Here is a 19,558-nt window from a genome sequence, read left to right on the forward strand (position 1 = left end):
TGATAGTAATTTTTATTATTTATTTTAAACAATTAAAAATTGCGATAATAAATTTTAAAACGTAAACTCTCTGACATTTTCTACTCTGTGTCTTATTCTAAGAATTAAATCTCGATAATACAATATCAAAATTTCATACAGACTTATTTTATTAAAACACTGTTACATGAGCAAGGTTTGATCTCAAATATAACATTTAATTTTAAATTACTGAAAAATATAGGAGGAATGTTGGAACAAAGGATTGGCGAAAAGTTGTACTCACCGACCGCTTCCGAATCCCATACTCGATGGTTTTTACACTTCACGACACAAAAGAATATTTATTTGGTTCGTCGGATTTTCTCACTATTCCTTCATTTAACGCTTACTTTTTCTTACGAATTTTGACGTCCGAAAATACGTTTATTAAGGATTTCCACGAGAAAATCTCACCGGCTGCGCCACTTTTGGTTTGAGCGTGTAAACCGTATTTAATTATAACTATCTCAGGATTTTTACTGGGATCTTTAAAATAAAAGACGTACTGCCGATTTGGAGGCTGGTTTAATGACTAAGTTCAAAATTACATGGTGGGCTCATCCGGTGGCCCAGACCGCTGACTTTGCAACGTTACACGGTGGTCTCATGCGGTGGCCCAGACCGCTGACTTGGCTAATCTTATCTAGGCTGTCGCCATAGGCTTATACATATGTAATTATAGCTAATCTAAGGCAGAGGGTTCTGTAGTTTCCATAACTACCTATTTTGTACCTGTTTCCTTACTTTGCCAAGCACCGTGCTCCCTTTTTAAACACGAATTTCTGACATTTAATTAAAGAGGTATAAGTAATTAACGAAGTTATTAAACCGGTGCGAATAAATAATTACTTTTTAAATAATTATGAGAAATGTTATCTCACTGGCGCTGGTAATTTATAATTTATAATTATTATGTGAGGTTGCCTAATTGTAGAGATTATTTAACTAAGGAATGTTGCCACATATCGAGAGTTACTGTTTTAAGGAAGAATAAAAGTGGTTAATGTGAAAAACATTATCGTGCTACAAAGAAAACGGGGGAACAATATGATGAAGTTGCGTATGCCTGATGTTTTTGGATGAGTTTGCAGACAGGTTGGAAGGTGCTTGAACCTTAGTGATTTGATTTAGAAGGCACCATCGTTTCTTCCTAATAAGAGCGGTGTTGCTATGTTCCAATTTTAAGAAGTGTGCTATGGGTAGACTTTTTCGCGGAGTTGCAACTAAAGCTCAAGGGTAGCAATGCATCTGTGGCCGACTTCAGGTAGTAATCTAATCTCATTTGGGGTTCTTACAGATGAACATGAGCCGCAGTAGTCACTTATTATCTGGTGGACTATATGTTCATCCTTCATTTCCTATTTGAATGCTAAATGAAATGAAATTACCTATCTAATTAACTTTATTTATTTTTTTCTTTTTATAGAGTACATCACAACCCATTTACACATGAACCTACTTAAATATTACACTTTACCTTTTTCCATCACTATAAAATCCCAACGTGCCGCATCCCAAAGTTACATTTCAAAAACTTACACAAGTTAATGAAATACACACAAACACTGCAACTCGAATGGAAACCGGAAAAACTTTTACAGTAAACAGCTATTTGTTTGACGTTTCATTCAGTGGCTACTTTTAGCTTTTCGAGCTCGTTTTACACAAATGCTAGTCACTGAACGGTGCCTGAAGTTTCGACTCTGCTAATATTTTATGCATTAGTTATTTGTTTTTTAATGCAAGGAACAAAGGAAGGGATGGAAAGGTACGAGAATAAAAAGAAAACAGTGGAGTAGCATTAATTGTGTGTAATATGAAATTTGAAGTTTTTACCCGAATGCGGATGTTTTTCGATGTATGTATGATTGTTTTCGTATGTATGTATGTCACATACTTTGGCATGCCATCCAGCCCAAAAGGGCTTGATTTGACCATATGAGGTGTTGTAGGATATGTCTAAACTGTGGAAGTCATAGGCTTTATTTTTAAGCAGTCTGGTTTTATATTTTTATAACGATTTCTAGTTTATAGTAAGCACGCAGTCCACGTGATGGAAAGTGATCCCTATAACGTTTCACTCCCTTGCGTGTCGTTAGAAGTTACTCTGTATTGCTTATTACAATGTACAACTACAGTATTACCGCAGTCAAAACACGAAAACCTTTACTTGTGCAAAATTAATGACAATAAAATTAATTAAAGCATGTTAGATTCTCCTCGGTCGATATTATAAAAATGATAAGTAAGTATATATGTACATACCTACAATATAAGTACCAGGTACATATAACGTACATCAATTACAAAAACACATTACACACTTCATCACACTCGTGGCTAAGTGTTAATTAGTTTGCATAATAATTCATAAAGCTACGACGTAAGGCCCCTTGTATTAAATTGAGGTAACTGGCCGCAAACTCCTACAATATTCCCCCAGTTTCAAGGAACATTATTCTATTAACCCAGTTAGCCACGAGCTCTCTAAAGTTACTGGCGAGTGAACTAACACTCAGGTGTTTAAACTAGTTCTTTCATAATGTACTGGCACGTTTATGTACATAACGTTTTTCTCAAGGAAGATAAAATACTTATACGTCGAGAAACGACTAGATTTTTTTTTATAATATAGGTGTAGCAGACGAGCATGCAGATGACCTGAAGGCAAGCGACTACTACCGCCCATGGACATCTGTAATCAACCCCAGATACGATTAGATATTCCTACCTGAGGTCGGCCACAGATGAGCCGCTACCACTGAGGACTAAGCTGGAGCGCCTCGGAAAAGTATGCCTTCCTTACCACACCTTTCAAACCAGAGCACACCAGCTTTAACACTGCTGTTCTGAGGCAGAAATAGGTGTGGCGGTGCTGCCGCCGGAGTCGAACCAGAAAGGGTTCTACCACCTTTAAAATTATTCTTCTAACCCAGTTAGCCACAAGCACTTCAAAGTTACTGGCGAGTGAACTAACACTAAGGTGCTTAAACTAGTTCTTTCATATTACGTTTATGTACATAATGGTTTTTCTCAAGTAAGATAAAATATTTATACGTCGAGAAACAAATATAAATAAAGTACGCTTATAGTTACTCGTATTAATTGATTGAGCTTTACTTTGCAACACGTATCTATTACGTAAAGATACGCTTAAAGATTATAATTAGAGATGCGTCGAATAGTGGTTTCACCGAATAACCGAATACCGAATAATATTCGGTTTAACCTTTACCGAACTGAATATTCGGCCTATTTATTAGGTTTACCACTTCTTTACTATCAATTTGCTAGTTATGTGTGTTCATGCACACTTTAAAATCTTGATTTGAGTTTTAAAAATGATTACTGATTGATAAATGTTGACTATACTGACTATAGATTAAGTAAAAATGTGTTGACTTGAGGTTTCAAGATAAATGTGGATTTGAAGTTTAATTACTTTATTTTTTAGTTTCATTCAACATATTCTTCATAGGATTTGAGTTTGACTTATAATATAACGTAATTCCTATATAAGAAGTTATGTGTTTTAGTCCCGTACCATGTCGTGTATACAAGAAAATAGAAATACTCGAACCGAATATATTCGGCACTAAAACCGAATAATTCGGCCAAATACGAATAGCATAAAATATGCTGAATACGCCGAATACCGAATACCAAACGAATATTCGGCGCATCTCTAATTATAATGATTTATTTTTTAAGCTTTATGGATCCTAACTAAGTTTTCTGTGTCCGGAATCATAGACACACACAAGGACGAATACACAAGCACCCAGACCTAGAATTTAAATCAAAATTTGTTAAAATATTTTTCCGACCGCGGATCGAACCCAAAAACCACTGCGCATCATTGATCCGGTATAATGATTGTTCCGTCAAGCGGGTCACTATACCGCCACTGGAAAATTATATTTCAAACCAAGTTAACAAAACATAGTCGCAGTATATATTAAAATGAGACATTACAAATATTATTGATTTGAAAGTATCTAATCGCTAGTTCATCATTATCATCATCAACCCATTACCCACTGCTGGCCCGTGCCCATATTTGTGTAGTAAGTATAGAAATATCAGAAATGACAACTTATACCCGACTTATTAAATTTAAGAATTTAAGTCCAGTTTAATTTATGATATACACATATAAAGCGTTTTTCATTATCAACCCATTACTGTCCCACTGCTGGGCACGGGTCTCCTCTCAGAATGAGAAAGGATTAGGCCATAGTCCACCGCGCTGGCCAAGTGCGGAGTTCGTTTTAAGCATTTGATTTTCACAACTTATTATTTCATAACAATTGATTTACTAACCAACATAAAATTTAAATGTAATGTTATATTTTAAAGTCAACAAAAAATTAAATGTAATGTTACTATTATAAAATAAATGGACGTACCTAATTAAGTTAATGAGGTCAAAGTAATATTATACTCTCAATCATCGTAATGAATTTCATTTGTCATTAAAATTTGTTTACAGAAATAACATTTTACACAGCTTACGTGTTACTCAGGCATAATATAATAAGTATTTTGTTTCAAGTAAAATAGGATAGGATATTAAAATATTTCTAATTGGAACTGAATGTTTAAATTTGAAAAATTCACATTTTAAATAAATATTAGGTAACTTACTAATGATATTATTAGATGATGATGATGACTAATGATGTCAAATGTGATGTGCTATAACAAAGGTTTTAGTAATTGTCTCATATTAGTTGTTAGTGTTGTGAACCTTAAAGAGAATGTATAGAATTCTCTTTTAAATCTTACGGATAAACATACAGCATATTTTGAAACATTAATTTACAACAAAAAGACGCCTTATGTGTTCAATGTGTGTAATCAGGCTATTGGTTTGAATATTCTGTTAAATGTTAGATAGTAAGCAATTTAGGCCTTTATAAAATAATAAAAAAAACACTGATAATGAATATAAAAAGGGTGCATCTAACTAACCAATCACTATGAAAATGCATCAGCTTTCAAAAAACAAAACTAGACATGTCTGAGCCTAGTTTAGGCTTAGCCGTCGACTTCGGCAAAGTTAAATCGGATAAATTTAGACGGGGGAAGTATTGATCGCGGGCCACACCGCAGGTAGACGGTGCTATCCCGTTTTGTAACAGCTGCCATGTTTTAAACATTTTTAAAATAGTAGAACTACTTGTGACTATTTTGCATCGACTTTCTATTTTATCTTCCTCTTCTTCGTTAGTTCTTTAAACTGTGTTATAGTTTGAAAAAAATATGGTAAAATGCAGTAGTGATAGTCTGTAAGTAAAACATGCTGATTTTTCAATGTTATGTTTTTGTAAGAAATTAATTATAACTTGTTTAAATGGTGAAGGAAAACTGTATCGTGCCATGCATCATATGTATGATTACGTAAACGAAAGGGAGCAAGCGACATATTTTGAAACTTGATGGTCCGGTGATATAAGACTCGTACATCTGTACTTATGAATGAATAATGTTGAATAGAGCTAATCAGTAATTCACGGGGGCGACTCTTTCTGTTTTATAAGTGGGTACCAATCAAGTAAAATATTCGGAGGTACACGCCTAAGATTTGACAAAGAGTAAAACAAACAAACCAAAGTAGATAATTTTAAATCCAAAAGTTATTTTTATGAGAGTTTAAAAATTAGGCTTTGAGAATTTAGGCAGCGTTCGCCAAGACCAGCTTAAGATAATGTGTGGAGACAGGATAACTCTACTTAAGCAGTCGGTGATTTATTATCTTTTACAATTGCTCATATCAGGAATAACATAACATAACAGGCAAAATGTTAAAGGCAAACTACAAGAAAAAACGTAGAAATAAACAATCGATCCAGAGATTTCTCTGTGCTCAGAGATCGTGTAACAAAATCAGATATAGAGATATTCAAATTAACTTATAAAAACTTATACAAACTTTCAGGTGCAAATTAAATATTAATCCAAGTTTCACAGTTTGCTTACAATTTCAATAAACTGTTCGTTGCTCGAACTCCTAAGTCCCAATTAGTGAACTCAAATCAAGCTTTGATTGCGCAATACGCCTGCTAAGTGCCACTGACGAAATTTCATTACATTTTGAATAAACAAATATGGCACTAGTATCTTCTAGAATAGCAAAGTCATCGTAGGTAGTTAAGTTATTTACTTCGGTTTAGTGCAAAATCTCATTATCATCATCAGTATTAGTAGACTAATACAAGAGAGTTAGCAATATTTTTGTCTTTTTTTGGTAGTTATAGACGATACAAGTATTTCGTTTTAACAAGTAAAGAATTTGAAGTATTAAGTACGAGTACATACTAATTATGGTAAAATTTCGAGCGCCATACGAAAACTAATTAATTAATAATATAATGCGAACAAAACTTCATAATTCAACACTACACATTAACTACAAACACTATATAATTCTAGACGTTGCAATTTTAAATTTTCAAACAGCATTATTCCCTTACGGAGTTCACCGACTCATCGCGACATGACGATGAGTCGTGAATCGTCACGTCGTTACGATAATACGTTCGCACAATGACACGCGGACCAAACGGAGATGGGCCATCAAATGATAATGGATCACCTACCAAAGGGGCCTGGACAGTCGCACGACGATCTGCGCAGGAGTTAGTGTAAAGTCGATATTATAACAAGTTTAATATTTAGAGCACTGGTGGTCGGAATGAGCTTTTCGATGCCAAGTGTTATGTAATTGGAAGCAAGTGTTTGGTTCTGTGAATTTTATAAGTGTAAAGTGTTCTATTTCCGTTTTGAATTCTAACTTTGTATGTTTTTTAAACGGATTAATAGTGTGTGACGAATTCTTGTAACAATATCATTGTTGTAACGTGGAGAATTGTTATAGAAGTGTTTTGCTGAGTGTTTGAACTATTTTTTGTGATTGCATTTATACAGAGTAAGATATATGAATTAATTCATTCATTTTTTAAAGGGTGGTATACCACAAATATAATATTATAGCTTGACCATGTATCGCGTAGAATTAGGTAGTTTACAACTGATTTCCAATGGTGGGTAGCCTTTTGAAGGTGGTAGAATCCTGCGTGGTTCGGCTTCGGAGACACTACCTGTTTATTCTTAGCAGTGTCAACCGCTGCTGTTCTGGTTAGAAGGGTGTGGTAAGGGAGACATATTTATCCGCGACGTTTTAACTTAGTCCACAGCAGAAGCAAACACATCTGTGACCAATCTCAGGTAAAACTCTGATATTATCTGGTTTGATTATCGATGCCCATAAGCGGAAGCAGCTACTTATCATCAGCCCCGCATACTACCTCTATATTATAAATTTATAACCAACTAGCTGACCCGGCAAACTTTGTACCGCCTCAAAATCTATTTATCAAATAAATTTCATATGAAATATAGCCTGTTACTCGTGGATAATGTAGCTTTCGAATGGTGAAAGAATTTTTAAAATCGGTCCAGAAGTTTTTGAGCTTATTCATTACAATCAAACAAACAAACAAAGTTTCCCTTTTTAGAACATTAGTGTAGATTTATAAGCAACAAAAATAAACAGCCAAAAAAATAATAGGTTGCATACGCTGTCAAAACTATTACATTAATTACGTATTCCTATTATATTTCTATCTGTAATCGGATGCAACCACACAACGACAACTAGATAAATGGCACATCATGGGCTAATATATTATTTACTTTAAATACGTGTCAGTTGCAAACGTAAGCTATACACACTATACTAAATAAATTTGCCTAAAAGCTTTTTGAGGTCCGCGTGTAATACCAAATTACCAAACTGATATTGACAAAACCAACAGTGTATAACCACTTTTCCCTTTTGTTAGGTTTCGCAAAATTGTTTGCCAATAAAGTAATGATATGTCAAGTAAACAATTTTCGTTTGTATTTATTTCATACAGTTTTTACTCGCTCATGTTTGTTTTTAATTAAACTAGTATATTCACTAAAGTAACTATATTCCCTTCTTTCATATCTTTTCCTGATTGAATTGTAGTGTATAAGAAACAAAGTTATTATATTTCACGACTAGCATCTTGGATATTTTCTACATAAAAATCTATATCGTGTATATTAGGTATCTCATAGGTAAAGTTCTAAGCAACGTAGGTTCATCCGTTTCAAACACTACTTAGTACAGATATTAAGACAGACAAATAAAAAATATCGAGGATAGGTAGATAGAATAAAATATTTTTTAGTGACTGTATCTTCTTTACAAAGTTTCTCTTCACCATTAGTGCAATTCGTAATAATTTCTAATAACATTTCAGTCTCAGATTTTATAAACTATTTGAAAATTACAAGACAACCTTTCCAGTTAAATTTCTATCCTAAGAAGACTAGAAGCTGTTAAGTTCAATCTCGTCTCCGTAAGCGTTCTACAAAGCGGTATTTTCTGATCGTCTGACCTCGTTCGCGTTTTTATCTACAATCTTGTTCCTTTTAAGATTTCATAAGAATAGAAAATACGATGGCAGTTCACTCTTGCTTACTTACGAGTTTGTGTCACATTAATTTTCTGCAGGAATTTCTTAATTTGAAAAGTATAACATTTCTTTAGATTTTTTTAATATTAAAGTAGCGAACGAGTTTGCAGTCTTCCTGATGGTATGTGGCTATTGCCATCCATGGACATCTGTAATCAACCCTTGCTATTAATATGTAGAAAAAAAGTGTGGCGGTACAGCATCCGGAATCAAACTATAGTGTGTGCGTAAGACTGAAACTTATAAGTTGGGTTAATTTCCATATTAAAGACTTCATTTAAGCAACATGCCTCTTAATAACAAAAGAGCCTGCAGAGTTACAGACCCACAAAGAGTTCTACCACCCTAGGAATTAGTAGTGATGGGACTTCAATAAAATACTTATTGTCAATATTCAAAATTTACGGTCTCTATAGAACTAGACTTTAGTATTTTATGTCATAAAAGAATTGTACAGTTAGCTTCATTAGTAAATGAGCAGATCAAAATTCCAAAAATACCTATACATCCAAACGTTGATACGTAGCTAAACACCCCTAGCATCATTAGATGAACATTGTAAAGTGTAAAAATTAGATGAATACTAACGCGTCAAAAACAGCTGAAAACCGTATGTGCAAAATGGCTAACGTCACTATATGATTTGTCACTGTTCAGCTACTTCTGACACTGTAGTGTTCATCTACTTTTGAAACTTCGTAACGATAATCTAATTATGGTGCTAGATGTGGTACTACTTATGAACGCTTTTGGTGTATAGATATATGTAGCTACTTTTGGAGCTGGCTGTACTTTCTATTATCAAATTTTCGTGACATTGCCCACTAAATTTTTATCAATAATATCATCTAACCACGACTGTATGACATAGAACGTTTAATTTATAATTTTAAGCGTTGTAGAACTTTTAATTTGTAATTGTAATTCGTTGATCCACGAAAATTGTTTTTGTAATGTGCGGTCAGGGACGGATAAGATAAGAATCGAAGATAAGTGACCTAAGGACGCAAACAGACTAGATTTTTCTAGCATAACGATTTTGTGAATAATTTCCTTTTGAGGATTCATGGGACAGAATTTTTGTTTAGCATGTATTTTAAATTTACTGATTACTTTTATTCTGATGGTTTATTCAACTATTTAAATCATTTTTTGTTAAACATTTTATTTCACACAAACATTGAAATTTATCGTTGATAAAATATCGCTTCGATTTTCATACAGTATTCGTAATCTACTATAATTAGCATAATATCAAATCAAAAATAATTATCCTAATCGTTTCATAAGTAACGGAGTAATTGAGTTACTAACAAAAAACTAGCGAATTGCAAACCATTTCCTTTTTAGTCCTTTGAAAATACTTTGAAGTAGATTATAGAACATCTTTTGGACGTCAATAACCTGACGTCTAAATTCGATCTCCAGTGTGATGTGTGTTTTAGCCGTAAGCTAACAGTGGACAAAATGGTTGAAACGTTCACGTGTCTACTTTACATTAAACCTTGACCCTTGTCAAGGATTGGAGCAACCTTCCGGGGTTGTTTATTGTAAGGTCGTAGTAACTAGGTATTTTTGTGACGTTCCTTCGTGTTGTTTGTAGGTATGTATTGTACATTTTATATTTACCCTTTTGGAATGAATAAAAATTGCTGAGATCCGGATTCGAATATAAAACTTAATTTTATTGAAGTAATAACTATGCGTATTTTTCAATTTTCACTCGCTATTTTGATGTTTATTTCGAAAACAAATGTCAAAAACTTGATTTTATCTATTTATTTATGTGAAAATACTATTAAATTATCGAAAAATAATAAAAAAATACACTAATCAGAAATTATTTAAAAATTACTTCTTATTTATAAAACTACTTTACATTAACCCTAAATAATGTTTACATTAATGTAAAGTGGTTCTTTTGAAAATTTATTAGTTAAGTAGGTATTACAAGTATGGTAGGTTTATTTATCAGTGTACATAATACGGTTGCTAACACAAATAAAGCTAGTAAATATGATTTGATTAATCATGTTATGGTAAGTGAGTGTATATTAAAAAGCCTGTGCCCTTACCATACGTATTTGCCCATACAATTTCAAATCAGCGCCGCTAGCGGATTGTATCAGAACTATATGACTGTTTTGGGGTATTTGTTTACGTATTTGCCCATACAATTTCCAATTAGCGCCCCTAGCGGATTGTATCAGAACTATAGTATAGTACTCATGGTAAGGGTACTGATCTATTTTTGTAAATGCTCATTTCTGTTTGAGTTTTCTGTTTTTTTTTTTTTTTTTTTTTTATAATATAAGAGTAGCAGACGAGCATGCAGTCCACCTGATGGTAAGTGGCTACTACCACCCATGGACATCTGTAATCAACCCCAGATAGGATTAGATATTCCTACCTGAGGTCGGCCGCTACCCCTGGACTAAGCTGGAACGCCACGGAAAAGTCTGTCTCCCTTACCCACACCCTTCAAACCGGAACACAGCAGCGCCTAACACTGCTGTTATTAGGTAGAAATAGGTGTGGCGGTGGTGCCGTCTCGACTCCGGCACCACAAAGGTTTCTGTCACCCTTCTGTCATTTGAAAACAGACTACTAAAAATAATTTTGATTTACTGACTGCAACTAGTGATGTCCCTTGGGATCGGGTTGGTGGGGAGGAGCAGGGCACGCTTGTTTAACAAAAGGGGCTTTAGTGTCACCTAGCGTTGAATAGTAGATCTATTTTTAAATCTGCTTTATTTGTCGCTAGGTAATGTTAAGGAATTAGATGATATGCATAACTCAAAATTTTGCTTTTTAAATTTATCTCTCTCTAGATTTAGGTAGTCAATAATTGGTGTTGTCTGATTGAAATAAGTCACAAAAATACAAATAAAGCGCAAAAGAAATTACGCTTAAAAACTGACATATGCATTTTGTATCTATTAGTATATATACTTATATGTAGAAACTTTACTGAGCACTCACTGTAATAATAATTGTATACTTAAGTCTAAATCTAAATATATATAACTCAACGGTGACTGACTGACATAGTGATCTATCAACGCACAGCCCAAACCACTGGACGGATCGGGTTGAAATTTGGCATGCAGGTAGATGTTATGACGTAGGCATCCGCTAAGAAAGGATTTTGATCAATTCTACCCCCAAGGGGATAAAATAGGGGATGACAATATTACTTCGTAACGCGAGCGAAGCCGCGGGAAAAAGCTCGTACATCAATGAAATACAAATCAATTCCACACATTGTCGCATATACATACGTACATATATACGTAATCTGGAACACATACAGAGTTTCAGTGTATTGTAATACTGAAGGGAGTATTTCGACTCCGTGTTTCATTATTTCACACAAGAAGGGGTCGTAACGACCCCAGAGCGCTTTTCGAAGTAATGGCTAGGTATCATCCAAGGGGTTATGCTCCCAAATGGAAAATGAACCTATTTCGACAACGTACGACATCGTTCCATTATCATAAACATAAAATCATTCGTGCCATGTTTGATACTGATATTCTAATTTTGAATATACACATAAGCATATCAGGTATATAGAGTTTTGTTATGGTATACGAAACATATATTATTATGTATGTGTGCAGGTGGCCGCCCGCCGATTTTTGGATACATATATTTATATGGCTCTCTTTATCTTATCATTGGCGTGTACAGACAAAAGTATTTTTTTCTATACAATATTTGATAGGTACGACCTATCAAAATTAGCCTGTAGTCGCGTTACGGAAGATATACCTAAATAGGTTCACTTACAAAGCATTAAATATGACTGTGTTTTTGCTATTCAAAAATAGTTCTTTTTTATTGTTGAAATAGCTAGATCATGCAATCCAACTTTTTGTATGTGGTCACTGTCGCTTATGGGCATTTGTATCCAGCGAGATATATATCAAGGGTTCAACCATAATGTGATCTAAAGAGTCACTACCCAAGACTAAAATGGCCGCCGCGTATGCAAGACAGTCTAAAAAAGTTATTTTGTTCGTGTCAAGACCAATCTAAATCTAACTCATAAATGGAAAACCTATTTGAAATATACGCCTTGAAAATACCAGCCGCGATTGGATAGCGATTCAATTAGACCACTTTAAATCTCACCGAGGTCCTGAGATTTCTCCCGTAATTTCATTTTCCGAACCAATACCACACCTACATAATAATAAGTTCATTTATTACCCGGCCGAGTGGCTGTACTTTTGAGGAAAATATGATTATGTTGAGTAGAATTTCTAATAGAATCACTGCCTTTTTATCTTTTGAAAGAAAAAACTATAAATGTTATAAAACTCAATTGTTTTCTTTGATAATCCGTTTATAATGCTCTATTCATATTCTAAATTCTCATTCTAAATTTAAATTCAGAATATGGGATTTTAAATATATAATTATGCATTGTTCGACTGCGGTAACATAAGGAATGGACTGAAACTATTTTTAATAGGCTTTCAAAGATAATTATGGATAGTGTGCTTAAGGCATATCCTACATAGGATCTAAGTGTTGTATTTTTTCTGTTAAATATCAACAAAAATACGTTATAAATAAAAATACGTTAATACGTTAATAAATAAAAATACGTTATAAATATCAACAAAAATACGTAGCAATTATATATACGTAATTTTAATTATAAAGGGATAATTTCCGGCAAGCAGCGTTGCAAAGATGACGTAGAATTTTTGAAAGAATTTCGCATCAATTTTTTGCAAAACATGCAGCTTCAGCTCAAAGAGACTTTTAAATGTAGCGCCAGAAACTGCGAAACCTATTTCCTGTTCCACGGAACTTATTTCCACTCGAAAAGCATAGCCATTCAGATATTCAGCACGCGGCGTCGCTTTCGAAAAGCAATTGGAAATTGTACCGGAGAAGATATTGTAAGGAACTTGGTTTGTTATGATATTTTATTAGAATTTTACTTTGAAATTTGTTTGTGAAGTAATACGATAAATTGGATAATACGAAAAAAATAAAATGAGACGGCATAGATAATGTATTTAGTACTTTGAGAAAAAGTGTTCAACTATTTTATTTTTATTTGTATGTTTATTTTTAAACAAACTTCAAACTTAACACGAAATAATCGCTCATTAATGATAAAATTGTCCAACCCTTATTCTTTAAACAGTTAAATATTCTCGTTAATGTAATTATTCTCTTTCTAACAAATATATCGAAAAAGATCTTTTTTGATCACCTATTGATACCTAATTAATATTTCACAATTTGAAGGTTATGAATATGAAATAACTTATCAACATTTAAATAAAAAAGTCAGAATTCTAATTCAAAAAAATATTATCCGGTAAAAAGTTGTCATATTTTGCAGCTTCCTCTCTAATGTATTCCTAAAGTATTCCCGGAGCGCTATGACATGGGGCTATTCAAAAAAGGTGCAAAAAGAGCTCTCATACAAACCCGGCGATACATTGGCGACTCCTCTGGTGTTGCAAATGTCCATAGGCGACATTGACTACATTCCATCATGTAGCACTGCCTAATCGTTAGGTTAAACAACAAAAAAATTAGTCGGTGGTTTAACTATATCCGTGTTTCATTGGCAGGGTGGTGAAACAGTTGGCGAACATGACCTAGTGCCCCATGAGTGCGGCGCACCCATCGCTCCAGCACCACACTCGCTCGCCGACCTGACACGCACACTGACACGTGGGTATCCGTGACACTGCAGAGGTTAACAACATTTTTGATTGGCCTAAACTTTGATCCCCATTGACCTGACTTCGATGGAGTCGATTGGTATTTTTTTTCTTTTCGTAATGTTTACTTTGGTCTCAATCAAAATTATGTGTTACATGATACTTGGTTGGATTGGTAATAAATGTTTTGTTTAGTTATTTTATTTATTTCACAAAATACGTAAAATAAGAATGCCGTGAAATATACACAAAATATCAAAATCAGGGGATAACTATTAAGGGGATATTGTATATTATACTTGAATTGTATATAAAAATAAATACATGCAAACAATTCCACTTCAGTTTGCAGAATTTTTGATGCGATGAGAGGTAGTCGTACTTATTTCGAGATCACTTTTACGGCAGAATATCTACCCATGTTCAATAGTAAAAAATAAAAATCCGCGGGTTATTAATCTCTGATGTATATTCATAGGCACTATTTATAGAAACATGACCCGGAAATCAAAGATTTATGTATGTATCGTGCGTCGGTAACATTCGGTGCCGCGCGCCAGTTAAAACTGCGAGTAGTTTTTAATAGATAGAACATAAAGTATGTGTGAATGAATAAGCTATTTACTCGTAGAAAATGTATTAATATTTCCTCCATAATACGTACTAAGTATGTATTATTTTATTTTTTATTTCTAAGGGAAGTGAAGGTCCATCTGCTTATGAAATAAAGCGTAGAATTCGAACTTCCGTTTCTGGTTGAATACATTCTTAAACTATACTATCCCACTGCTGGGAACGGAACTTATCTTAGTAAGATAATTGTTTAGACCACCATGAGATACAAGTGTGAAATGGCAATTACGGCTTTAGAACTTTATAAAGATTTTTTGGATAGTAGTTTTCTCACGACGTTTTTCCATGTAAAAACTGATGATATTTCAGTTGCAAAATTTGTAGTTATAAACTTGAAAAATCACATGTGTATGTCACTCCACCTCGAAAAATCAATATTCATAACACAAGGATGTATTCAGGATCCTGCCCATTCCTACACCATGACATATTATGACCAATACACGTTATTTAAACAATTGTTCTTTGTAACAAATATATCGAAAAAGATCTTTTCGATCACCTATGGATACCTTATTGATATTTCACAGTTTGAAGGTTATAAATATAAAAAACTTATCAACATTTAAATAAAAAAGTCAGAATTCTAAATCTAAAAAAATATTATCCGGTAAAAAAATGGTCAAATTTTCCAGCTTCCTCTCTAATGTATTCCTAAGGTATTCCCGGAGCGCTCTTCAAAAAAGGTGCAAAAAGAGCTCACATACAAAGCCGGCGATACATTGGCGATTCCTTTTGTGTTGCGAATGTCCATAGGCGGTGTTGACTACTTTCCATCAGGTAGCACTGCCTAATCGTTAGGTTAAACAACAAAAATAAGAGTCAGTGGTTTAACTATATCCGTGTTTCATTGGCAGGGTGGTGAAACAATTGGCAAACATGTTTTTAACACATATTTAAACAAACAACAACAACATAGACAACGATTACATTGCACACTTAATATGAACATCTGTAGTACAGTGTAGTTTTTCAAACCGCTTGAATAATAGAAACTAATCTTCATACATAGAAAGTGCTTCTATTTTCAATGTTTTTAAATTCACGCTAAAATAGCTGTAGAGAGCATTCGTTCAGGTCGATTTAGGTCCCTGAATAGGACCGGTTGTAGCAGAAATTTAATTGCTCTTTTTCAACGAGAGCGAGACGGCTTGTATGCTCGGGAAATAAACTTTTTAATACATTTTCATAAATACTATAATTTTCAATTTATCGTTAGTAGGGCAAGATGAACTGAAATGTACTACAAAATTTCCATTCAGATTAATAGAAAAATGTTAACAGTTTGGGTCAACGTGCTTTTTTCGCAATCATGTTATTAAATGTGACACTGTCACTGGATTTTACTGGACTGGACTACGACGTTGAAGTATATTTTATGTCGTTTAAAGTAGTGCATTTTTATTTTGACTGTATTTCGGTTTATAGAAGGTACGTGCACTAACTTATTTTACAAGAAAAGTTCTACAATTTCCAACAATTTACAACACCCTTCTACAATTCAGATAAAATTCATAGTCTCATCATCTTTTCATATCATAATCAAGTCTATTTAGAGTCTTCGGTTCTCTTACGGCTAATAGCGGTTATGTAAAGTCTAAAAAACTTAACAGCAGATGTTTCATATATTCATTTGCTACTTGGTTAAGATAAAACTTTAAGGGGTAGACTTTTAGACGTTAGAAACAGGCATCTTGTAGTTTGATTCCAGAGGCACCACTGCCACACCCATTTCAGCCTCTTTACAGCAGTGTTAACCGCTGCTATGTTCTGATTTGAAGGGGGTGGTAAGGGAGATTTACTTTTCCGAGGCGACCCGGTCTAGTCCTCAGGGGTACCGGAGCATCTGTGGGCTACTTCAGGTAGGAAACTAATCCTATCTGGGGTTGTTACAGATGTCCAGGGGCGGCAGTGGTCACTTATAATCAGGTAGACTGTATACTCGTCTGCTACTGCTATATTATAAACAAAGTGTTGTTAATTTTCAATGTAGGTACTTGTTCTTGTGACGTCACAAGTTTAACCCACAATTTTGTCCACAGTAATCCACAATGGTGCCTCGTTGGCTGGTGGTCTGTTGCGTGGTGCTGTGCGCGCGGCCCGCACACCCGCAAGGCGCGCAGCAGTGTCCCGCGCCTAACACCATCACGCCTTGCAGCTGCACCGTCAAGAAGAACGGCCTCGACATACTCTGCGAGTTCACAGAACAACAGCATATACAAAAGGTATTTGTAATTTTGATGTAATTTTGGAGTAGCAGGCAAGTATGCAGTCCACCTGATGGTAAGTGGCTACTGCCGCCCATGGAAATTTGTAATCAATCCTAGAGAGGATTTGATATCTACCTAAAGTTGGACACTGATGCGCCGCTACCCCAGAGGACTAAGCTGGAACGCCTTAGAAACAAACACACCACCAAACACCACCAGAGATCCCAATCTGACTATATCTAGTGTAAAGAAGTTGTCAAAAGTCCATCTTTAGTAGGTGACAATTGGATCGATTAAATATTAATAACGGGCAGTAAGAGCCCGACGGGGCAACGCGCTAAGAGGACTCCGGTTACATTCCTTTGGAAATCCCGGAGTCCTTTACGCAGCGCCGAGGACGGCCACCGGGGGGGTTTTAGCGAGGTTAGGTAAGAATCCCACATGCCGTGTCGCTCCCACGGCGCCGGATACCTTTCGAAGGTTTTCCCCTCGAAAACAATAAAAAAGGATCGTAATTAAATCTTTAAAAGTAGCATGTCTTTTATGACTGTATGGGGCTATTAACGATAACAATATAAATTAATTATAGCATTTAGTACTAGTTCTAAGCACGTTATTTCCTGTAGGTTTTATTTACGCGTTTAAGCTTTTAATAACTTTTTAACGATTTTTAAGGATGTTACGTAAGCTTGTTAAGTTTTAAAAGCTATTTTCTCTAATACCTCAGTGCCGTTCCTTTAACTGAAAGGTATATGTTTAGTCTTTTTTTTTTTTTGTTAACGAGGGGGAAACCTTCAAAAGGTACCCGGTGGCGTGGGAGCGACACGGGGTTATGTGGGACTCTTATCGCACTAAAACCCCCCCGGTGGCCGTCCTCGGCGCTGCGTAGAGGACTTCGGGATCTCCAACGGAACGCAACCGGAGTCCTCTTAGCGCTGTGCCCTGTCGGGCTCCGCCCAGGTGAGCTTGATGCTCACCACATCGTCTGGTGTGCACGACGGTATGCGACCACACATACCGCCGTCCTTCCCGGGGTCGCTGGCCGGGCGGTTTGAGCTCCCACTCTTGCCGTCCGCAACCCCGGAAGCCCCCTTTTAGTTGCCTCTTACGACAGGCAGAGGATACCGTAGCCCTATTCTGGTCCCGGAACTACAGGGACAATATGTTTAGTCTAGAATCATGTTAAGGTGAACTCTAAAGTATGTTACGTATTTAATAAAAAAAAAAAACATTAAATAAAAGTAAACTTTCGATACTATATCGCTACAAATATTTCTACCCATTAACAACAGTGTTGAGTGCTGCTGTGTTGTAATTTGAAAGGTCTGGTAAGGAAAGCATACCTATTCGAGGCGTTGTGACTTAGTTCTCAGGGGGACTCTAGTTTTATGTAAGGTTGATTTGAGTTGACACTAACCATCAGCTGGACTGCATGCTCGTTTGCTATTTTAATATTATACTCGTACAAATTTGGTGTTATTTTAAAAGTTTGGTATGTTTGGTGAAATGCCACGCAAACTGAGGTATTACTACCTACTAGAAAATATAAAAAGAATAAAGAAAGTTTTAAATCTAAGCTCCGATTAGGTGTTATATTCCTGACTTTTAATGGGAGATCATAAAATGATTTTAGTACCAACGTAAAAGCCTCTCATAAAATAAATAATAATTATAACGTGTGCTATTTAAAAAGCTGGAACTTTTTTACTGACTTCCTAAAGGAAAAATGTTCTCTATTCACCCTGTATATATTTCGGTTGCCTATTATTGACACGAGATATGTGTGTATATTATTAGATACACATTATAAGTATTTGTTAACTTTTAAGGTGGTCAGTTCGATCAATTTTCCAGACCGTAGCATACATAGACAGCCGTGGTGATTACATCAAGTGTTTTTGTGTATATTTTGTTTTTATAAAATAGAGGTAACAAACGTTTATAGACATTGTTTCCACATCTGTGTTCAAAAAATAGGACTGCAACTATATTTGAACTTGGTCACAGATTTTCTATTGTGCGGACGCGGTAATTTTTTTACCACACTTTTATTAGCTTGACCTGTATGTATGTATGTATGTATGTATGTATGTATGTATGTATGTATGTATGTGTGTATGTATTTCAAATTTCAAATTTTGAAGAATTATTAAGAACCGTTGACAATACATGATTTTAATAATTTTATCCTATTCTCTTCATCAGGATCGTCAGGAACCAGGATTTAAATTTTCCTTGAGCGATTTAGTTTTTAAACTATAATTTAAATGTAAGCTATTATATTATTATTTTACCTACATTGTATTAAGCTACGCGTTCACGTTTAAAAAAAAACAAGATTTTCGCTTCGGCTCGTGGAGGCGGGAGAAAAACGTTCCGTGACATCTAAGCCAAAATATCTCTGCCTTACACCCTTCAAATCAGAAACAGCGACACTGTTATTATATTTATAAGGCAAAAGTCAATTTATATTACAGAAAAAGGTTTA

At 34.8% G+C, this 19,558-nt stretch overlaps 1 protein-coding gene across 3 annotated transcripts in view; it reads left to right on the forward strand.

Annotated features, from left to right (window-relative positions):
* LOC140753304 (uncharacterized) overlaps positions 1-19,558 on the forward strand; it is a 144,854-nt gene that overhangs the window by 113,829 nt on the left and 11,467 nt on the right. Inside the window, exons 1-3 of one of the 3 annotated variants that reach the window (XM_073087811.1) lie at positions 6,604-6,952; positions 14,135-14,237; positions 16,903-17,085. In XM_073087811.1, the coding sequence (XP_072943912.1) occupies positions 16,912-17,085 (174 nt within the window). In that variant the 5' untranslated portion in view covers positions 6,604-6,952; positions 14,135-14,237; positions 16,903-16,911. Of the gene's footprint in view, positions 1-6,603; positions 6,953-14,134; positions 14,238-16,902; positions 17,086-19,558 lie in introns of those variants that run through there. The other 2 variants (XM_073087810.1, XM_073087813.1) reach the window with 2 other exon arrangements.

Source organism: Epargyreus clarus, unplaced genomic scaffold, assembly GCF_041222505.1.
Source record: "Epargyreus clarus isolate Ecla_fem2 unplaced genomic scaffold, WU_Ecla_fem_2.2 ptg000026l, whole genome shotgun sequence".
NCBI lineage: Eukaryota > Metazoa > Arthropoda > Insecta > Lepidoptera > Hesperiidae > Epargyreus > Epargyreus clarus.